General features: G+C 41.7%; 1 protein-coding gene across 1 annotated transcript; it reads right to left on the bottom strand.

The window, feature by feature from the left end:
* Positions 1 to 2,978: 2,978 nt before the first annotated feature.
* LOC115555088 (serine/threonine-protein kinase NIM1) lies at positions 2,979 to 8,136 on the bottom strand. The gene is made up of 4 exons (XM_030371757.1): positions 8,044 to 8,136; positions 5,187 to 5,469; positions 4,719 to 4,987; positions 2,979 to 4,488 (listed from the first exon to the last, which is right to left on the bottom strand). Exons 2-4 carry the CDS (start codon positions 5,425 to 5,427, stop codon positions 3,766 to 3,768), a joined length of 1,233 nt encoding a protein of 410 aa, XP_030227617.1. The 5' UTR covers positions 5,428 to 5,469; positions 8,044 to 8,136; the 3' UTR covers positions 2,979 to 3,765.
* Between the last annotated feature and the right edge of the window lie 436 nt (positions 8,137 to 8,572).

Raw genomic sequence — 8,572 nt, 5'->3', positions numbered from 1 at the left:
CGCCATGACACTTGTCCTCCCACATGCTTCGAAATGTGACAGTAGCTTAGAGGACCCCTCTCATGAAGTGGAATCTTCACTCATCATCTTCAACCTTTGTGTTGTGCTTAGTGCGTAGGAGTATCACAAATGTTTTTGCGAATATGTTGATGTTAATGATAAAACAGTTAATAACAACATTCAAGTGGAAAAGGGTTCTCACTGTACACGAATCGTTGTTTTGAATCTGTACATGATCTTGCTAATACAGTAAGTGACCTTCTCGGCTTTGACTCAGAACAAAGCCAAGCCGAGGAACAGGCTGGATGTGGGAACCAGCCGGGTAACAGCTGGGGCCACACTTCCGGCCCTGAACTCTCAAAGCTTACGACAGACAAACAAGCTCAAGGGTCTCGTTAAATCAAGTTACTGAGTAAGAGGAGTGGAAACGGCAACTGGGAGAGTCTGAATATCCTTCTTTCACTCAAAATAAGTGTAAATAAGTGTAACCAGTAGTTTAGATGCTAATAGTGGAATATAACACATTTGGGGAGAATCATCAATACTGATGATTCAGTATTGATGATGTGGAAAGGTTAGGGGATGCTTGCATGGCAAAACAACTCAAGAGATACGCAAGACCAAAAAAGGTGGGGAACCAGCGCTCTGGTGTTCAAGAGCCTAAGAGTGGGGAGGAAGCCATGCCGTCCAACATGCCTAGGCTGCCGGAAATGAAGAAAATAAGAAATCCAAACAATACATATTCCTTGGCAAACCAAAAGCACAAAATGTGCCCCGTGAGATGATATCAGCTCTTCAGCAAAGATACCAGTCGAAGTAATAGTTATACCAAGGGTAAAAACAAGGTCCAAAGTATGGGACCTACTTTGCATGGGATCTGCCAAGATGGTGTGTGAGATGTTGAGGACTCAGTGATATTAAGAAATTCAGAAACACTATCAGAAGAATCATCGTCAACATGTATATGGAAATCAACAGCAAGTTAACTTATTAACAGATGACAAAAAACTGACATCTTTCATTGAGCAAGGCGGGTGATATACTAAAACACGATAGAATTGAAAAGAAAGAATCAAATGATTCAGAGCTCGAAGAGTAGGAAGAAAAATGTTTTGATGGACTGATATCAGGCCAGCCCTACAGGCAAAATTCCTTGATAAGAATATTCATTTCAATGTTTAACTTTGATTTCCCGTAAGTCAGTTATAACTAGCGTTTTAAATATTAGCATAAAATAATAGTTTCTCTACTATGTTATGACTGTTTGCAAAGGAAATTGACCATTTAACGCTATGTTTCGCAATCACACCCTGCAGTCTTGGATTTATCCCAAGAAGCGGATAACTGTTTATCTTCTCTTCTCCGACCTGGTGGGAACCATTAACTTACAACTGACAATTGACAACTATAGACTTGCCTTTGGCACCTAACATTTCCACATCACTTCGAAATGAATGAATGGATCAGTAGTTGTGATAACGACTGACTTACGGGAATTTACTTTTGTTTTTTGATGAAAGGATTCTGCATTAAGTCAGTTTGGAAGGTTCTCAAATTAAGACGCTCCACTTGTTTCTCTAGCCGTTTATCGTTTCATCTTCTGCGCCTGGTTAGTTTGAGAGCTCAAAGCGCTCCTAAAAATGTTTATCTTTATTGTGCATAAAAGCAATCCAATTATAAAGGCCTTATTGAGGGAATATGAACAAAGGTATGTGATTTATTCTTTCTCATTATTACTTTTCACATATTGTCAACCAGGCAAAATGCGTTGCACTTAGCTCTGTAATTGGGTGCATGGGTTGCACACAATTACAGAGCCATCACATGTGTAACCCATGGGTTGCACATGTGATGGCTTGTTGCACGTTGCACAGCTAATGGTTGAAGGATTTGTGGACCGTTCAAGTGATCATCCTGGGTCTTCAACACACCTTAGGTCTAACATTTTCCAGATTACATTTGTTTGTGTTCAGGGTCACATTTCCTTTGGTGTTACAGAGTGAAAGAGCAGTTACAACTTTTGAACCCCCCCATACAAATAAATTAATAAATGGACCAAACAAAGACCTTAAATGGCTGGGGAAAGAGAAGGGAGGTGATTTTGGGGAATTTGAGCCTTCCTCAGTATTCCTCGGTATAATTGCAAACCCTGTTTACAATTATACCAAAACAAAAAGTAAGGGGAAGCTGTTACATAAGGGCTCTGTGTTTAGATAAATTCGGAAACATTAATCCTGTGGTTTGCATAAAGCTAGCGAGAAACTTTTGGAATGTTGCTCAAGAAAACACAATGACCGCAAGACGATTTGGCAAGAGGAGGCTTAATGAAGTCATAATGAAAAGTGGTTCAAATAAGGCCAGGACTTTTATTGACCTCTCTCCACAGCCTGTCGATTATTTATTTTGTTATGAGCCTCTATACACAGGTATAACATCAGAATGGCAAAAGCACAAATCCAACTAATTCACATGAAAAGTTTTTAATTAGAAGTTGCCACAGTCAGACACGTTATTTGTAGAAAACATCAGTTTTCGGTATACTACAGAGTGGAGGGACTAAAAGTCCCATGTTACTGACCAAATACTATTATCTGTTGGAATACAGAGCTTTTTCAAACTTAATATAACAATATATATGGCTTACAACTGCTTAAATTCTGCCACTAAGGGTCCTTGCTAACACAGTGTGATCTTATGCCCCCTGGTGGCTTGATCTCAGGGTCAATTTTAGAACTAGGATTATGGCGCATTTCCACCTGCGGGCGCGGGTCGGTTCGGTATGCAAAGGTGCGGCACGGTTCGTAAAAGGGTTAGGTTTAGTAAATTGGTTGGGTAGTGGGGTAGGTTACAGACACACACGCACACACACACACACACACACACACACACACACACACACACACACACACACACACACACACACACACACACACACACACACACACACACACACACACACACACACACACACACACACAATTGCAATTCAGACATTTTTATTATAAAAATATATTTACAACAAACATTAGCTAATACCAATCCAATAACTAATTAGAAAATGTTAATGTTTTATGATTCCCCTAAAGTAAAATTAAAAAAAATCACAGGCTTTGCTATTTTTCTTTAGTACACAATATTTAAGAGGATGAAATATACAATAAAGCTTATTTGTGCAAATGATAAGCTTAAATATTAGCTACAATTTCAATTTTTTTTACAAGACACATAATGCACACAGTTATTGCAAACAGGTTATGAGGACCTATTTCAATAAAGGCATTGCTGGATTTTGTGTTGAAGACTTGAAGTCTGCTTCATTGACTGTTGCTTCTCCTGATTCTACAATGTTCTCGCTAACTAATTTCTACCTTCTGATACAGCCAAAAATAAATACAAATGCAACTACATACTGTGGCTAGTTCTTTACCTGCAGTGGATTTCAATTTTTATTTTTGAAATATACGAATGCTTCAGTTAAAGAACGTTCATTGGTTGAATGTGATGAATTAAAACTCCAAAAATGTATTTCCCATGAGAGTCAAACTCCTATCATCATATTCATGCAAATACCCAAACAAGTTTTTTTTTACTGGAAACTGACAGTAGACTGAGGTAGAAATCCATTCACGCTTAGATCCCATCATCATTTCAAACCGCACCTGAAGCTTCCGATTGGACGCAAGCTCACGTGCCTGTAAATTCAGTTTGCATACGGTGCGGTCGGAATGCCCTGCCAAGTCCCTCCTATGGCCAAAAGGGGGCAGCTCACAGTACGGCACAAACAGGAGTGGGCTTCTGAGCACCGTACTCCCCGGGACGTTGCGCCGTGACGTAGTTCAAGGCCTCCAGCGACCGGCGTTTCTGCACATGGTGCAGCAGGATCCGGTAGGTTCCCGTCAGCGGGCTGCGAGCGTCCGCGCACGGGTTGTTCCGGAGGTGCACGGCCAAGATGCCCAGGTCCGACATGAGGCCCTTCACCTCCTGCTCCTCCACGCCCAGGTCCGGCGAGCCCTGGGCGAAGTGGGCGGGCGCGAGGGGAAGGTTGGCGTACTCCCGCGGGCTCTCGATGCCACCCAGCCAGTGGCTGGCCATCACCGCGGGGAGCGAGGTGCGGTCGGTGGCGACGGGCCGCAGCAGGCCCTTGATGATCTGCTGACAGGGTTCAGGGACGTAGGGGGGGATGGTGTAGGAGCCCGCCAGGATGCTGCGCTTCAGCTTGCTCATGCTGGCCCCCAGGAAGGGCATGGTGGCCGTCGCCATGAAGAAGAGCAGGATGCCCAGGGCCCAGGTGTCCGAGTAGCGGCCTTCGTAGCCGCGGTCCTGGAACAGCTCAGGGGCGGCGTAAGGGGGCGAGCCGCAGAAGGTGGTGAGGACCTGGTCGGGGTCGCTCTGCACGCTGAAGCCAAAGTCGCCCACTTTGATGCAGTAGCTGGTGGTGTAGTAGATGTTGTCTGCCTTGAGGTCTCGGTGGACAATGTTTTTGTCGTGCTGAAAGGAGAACATAATTGGAACGTTGACATAAATATGAAAACGTAATAGTAACAATGTGCCAATTTTAAAAAATCTATATTTAATTGACTATAACAACAGAACATTGCCCTAAAAGTACACATGATTTCTACGAAAACTACTCTGGAAAGCACTTCACATTTCCATCTACTTCATAAAATACATAACGTATCTGCTCTGCTCCCCAGTGACTTTGAAATGAGACTCACCATGTACTTCACCGCAGATATGACCTGAGCGAAGATCTTCTTGGAGTCCGCGTCGGCCAGCTTGCCCCTGGTGGTGAGTCGGGTGTACAGGTCTCCACCGCTGCCGTACTCCATCACCAGGTACAGCTTCCGGCTGGTCTCCATCACCTCGTAGAGACGCACGATGTTGGGGTGGCATAGGGACTCCATGCAGCTGATCTCAGAGGTGAACATGGACTGGCTCTTCTTGGCCAGACGGGTCTTGTCCAAGACTTTGATGGCCACCCGCTCTTAGGAGAGGAGTGGAGTGGTAGAGAGTCACGGGATTGAGAGTGGACCACTAAACAGATCTTCTGGGTATGGATGGATTGACTTGACTGGATGGATGGACTGATTGATTAATACGCGGAAGGACGGGATGGACGGATGAAAGGAAGAATTTCTGCAACAATGTAACCTAAATCTTTATAAACTGTCCTTTTCCCTCACCTTGGGTCAAGGCATGGATGCCCAGTCTGACGTGGGAGAAGTTTCCCTGTCCTATCTCTCCTCGCAGCTCGTAGAAACCCACCCTCCGTTCCAGCAACAGGTCGTTGCCCATGCGCTCGTTGTGGGTCATGTCATAGACCATCCTCTCGAATGGAGACTTCATCCTCCTCTCTGCCTCGGTCAGCCCTGGGGAGGTTGGTGCTGAAAAGGCTTTGGCTGCCATCGCAGGGCAGGGCACCATTATCTTCGGATAATGTGCTTGGTCTGCCTGGAGGCCATCTTGCTTTAATTGCAAAAAAATCAACACAAATTTAAAACCTCCTATATTGTTAGGGGTCAATTTGACCCGATTCAATGTCTCTAAAAACATGTTTAACATTCTTTTTTCAGATATGACTTTTCCTAACCCTATGGGGAAAACATAGAAAACATGAAATTAACAAAAAAAAAACGAATTTCTATCTTTTTTTTGGATGATACTGAGGACACCTACAGGATCATTTCTGTTTGGGTGTGTCTGTGTTTGTGTCCATCCATGTTTGTGCGTGTCCGTGCATGCCCGTCAGTGTGTGTGTGTGTGTGTGTGTGTGTGTGTGTGTGTGTGTGTGTGTGTTTGTGTGTGTGTGTGTGTGTGTGTGCGTGTGTGTGTGCGTGCGTGCGTGCGTGCGTGCGTGCGTGCGTGCGTGCGTGCCCACGCGTATGTGTGTGTGTGTGTGAGGAGAAAACAGGTCCCACAAGATCATTCAAGAAGCAATGGGAGAGGCAGGACATATTACCCACAAGAACTCACTGACAGTTCTCATAACAACTCTGATAATTCATGCAGTATGTGTGATGGGGCAAACCAAGTTCCCGCGAGAACTTCAGGCAACTTCAGGCAATTCAGGCAACATTTCTTGTTGCATTTGTGCCTCAACTAAAGATTTTGAAAATGACCACCAGACAGGAAAATATTAGTTGCCCCTGTTCTGTAACAGATCTTTCAGGGTATCCTCCTGATTTGAATGAAGCCAGTGAGATAGGACATTTTGACCCTCCTGTGGTTTCTCAGACACAGTTATACCCCCTTGTCATATCTCAACCACCAAGAACTGACATGACATCCAAAAATGGAAAGCTGCTGATCCCCAGTTACAAGACAGTGTAGACCGACTGCAGCTAATGTCATCGTAATGGTTCCAGGCCCCACCACATATGCTAGCCGCAGTCATATACAAAACAATCTGCATTTGAACTATATTATATTTTACTATGTATATATATATTTTGAATATCAACATAACATTTATTTGAATATCAACATAAAGCCCTGCAAACTCCAAAACATCATTTGTTTTTCATTTTAGGTGAATGCATGAGATAGTACAGTGATTGCATATTTCACAATAGTCACAAACAATCAATACTTGATGTATAAGGGGAGGTTTGGGGCAGTCATGCATTATACACTGGGCTATAAAGTAGGTCAGTATATGGCCTTAAGTAGCTGAGAGAGATACTTGGTTAAGACTTTCAGTTACAATCATTTTCTGCCTATTTACATTGCTGGGGTCTAATTGACCCCAAACATCAAAGTTGTGTGTTTATTTGAACATAATAGGAGGGTTAAAGTACTACAAATACGTTTTAACCATACTGTTGAATCGCTTACATTTCTTATTTTCTTCCATTTTTAAAATCAAAATAATTTATGATAAACTATTCCAGAGATTCCAGTCTAGAGCACAGAGTATCAGGGTTTATCAATGGGACGCTGGTATTCCCCTCTGTTAATCCCATGCACTTCACCTGTCCTCCTGTGTAAAAAGGTACGCCTGCTTTTAACATAATCATAAGCAGTGCGTTTTAGACCTCTTGTTGTTTTAGGTGAATGTTTTTACTGACAATGATAAGGTATTGAACATTGGAAACGTGCGAAAAAATAAACTAGTATGCCTAGTATGCCTACTTTGCATCCTACATAGTTAAATATATACACTACAAAAACATAGCATGCCTAATTCTTAGGAAATCCATTCTACTCAGCAAAGAGAATCCCTTGTTGGATGTCTTCTCAAGAGAATCCCGTGTTAAAAGATCATGTATCCATTTTGTCATTTGGACTTCTTGTGTTTGCCTATCAACTAGATACCACCTTAAAAAAATAGCAACGTATTGACTAGTGAAGGTCGAATACAATCGACTATCGAATTTTAATTAGAGTAAACTTTGAGAACATGTGGACACTACATCCCTTCAACCACTGACATAAAAAAGCTTTCCCACGCCCACTACTGGTCAGGATTAAAGTTACGCTTTTAGTCAGCTTAAGTTGGTTAACTCTGCACTGCAGAAGCTATTTATAACATACTAAGAGGACTAAAAGTTATATAACCGTCATAGCAGTTGATTATAATGGTTTGTTAGCAGTGCAACATAATAGAGAGCTTTACATAGGCCTACATTCAATTAACAATGGGGTTAACCGTAATGCACTCAAGCAAAAAATAAAACCGTACAAACAAAAGGTATCAACAAATGGTAAATGTAAGGAAATTTTAATTAAACAATAAAATTAATGTGATTCATTCGATAGGTTAAGCAGATATGCTCGGTAAAAATAGTAAATAATTTGCACAATCAAGAGCCATTGATATAGGCCTAGCCTATTCATAATCAATTAAACAAATAGGCTTAGCCTATTCATTATCAATAAAACAAAAAGGCCTAATGTACGACGTGAATCCAGACAGTAAATTAGGTTAAATAAATAAATACACAAAAATACAGAAATACACAGCAAACATAGAAACGTATGTTTTTTTTGCAAATTGAAAAATACAGATAATGCTAAATAATGGAAATTGGAAAAACTTACCAGGGCACTGAAACGATTTGTCTCTCACACAGGCTCGTGCTGACTAGGAAAGAGGGATTGAATGAAGACTATGCTCTCCTCAACGCACCCCTGGCAATCCTATTACCACAATGTATTAATATCTATGAGGTCAACTGAGTTCCGACAGAGATACAGTAAAAGCGCAAAACAAAGAATGACCAAAAGCAATCTTTGTCTAATCTTCGGATCAGCTAGATATAGCCTAATAGAGGTGGAAAGACATTTAGATAAAAGTCAAAATATCCATAAGTAGGCTATTAAGTATTATGCTATAGGCATTATTGGAGACATGTTTATTCTTGATATATAAAAAATGCGAATACAAATAATGACGTAAGTTAGACTGCTAAAATAAATAAACGACCTTAATTAACATTGGCTACAAATTGTTGTATTTCCTCAACGTTTAGCAACGTATCTGTCTTGAACCGAACTCGGTGGCAGAATTAGAATTATGTGATTGGCATTGAACTATAGCCAATCGGAAACCTTTGCTTGGTAATTCCAC

This window comes from Gadus morhua, chromosome 12 (genome assembly GCF_902167405.1).
Source record: "Gadus morhua chromosome 12, gadMor3.0, whole genome shotgun sequence".
NCBI classification, from domain to species: domain Eukaryota; kingdom Metazoa; phylum Chordata; class Actinopteri; order Gadiformes; family Gadidae; genus Gadus; species Gadus morhua.
This window is presented reverse-complemented; position numbering and strand designations above follow the sequence as displayed.

Coding starts and splice junctions, on each gene's coding strand:
- LOC115555088 (XM_030371757.1), bottom strand. CDS start 5,427: ATGGTGCCCTGCCCTGCGATGGCAGCCAAAGCCTTTTCAGCACCAACC. Junction 4,988..5,186: donor CATCCATGCCTTGACCCAAG/GTGAGGGAAAAG, acceptor TCCTCTCCTAAG/AGCGGGTGGCCATCAAAGTC. Junction 4,489..4,718: donor TATCTGCGGTGAAGTACATG/GTGAGTCTCATT, acceptor TTCTCCTTTCAG/CACGACAAAAACATTGTCCA.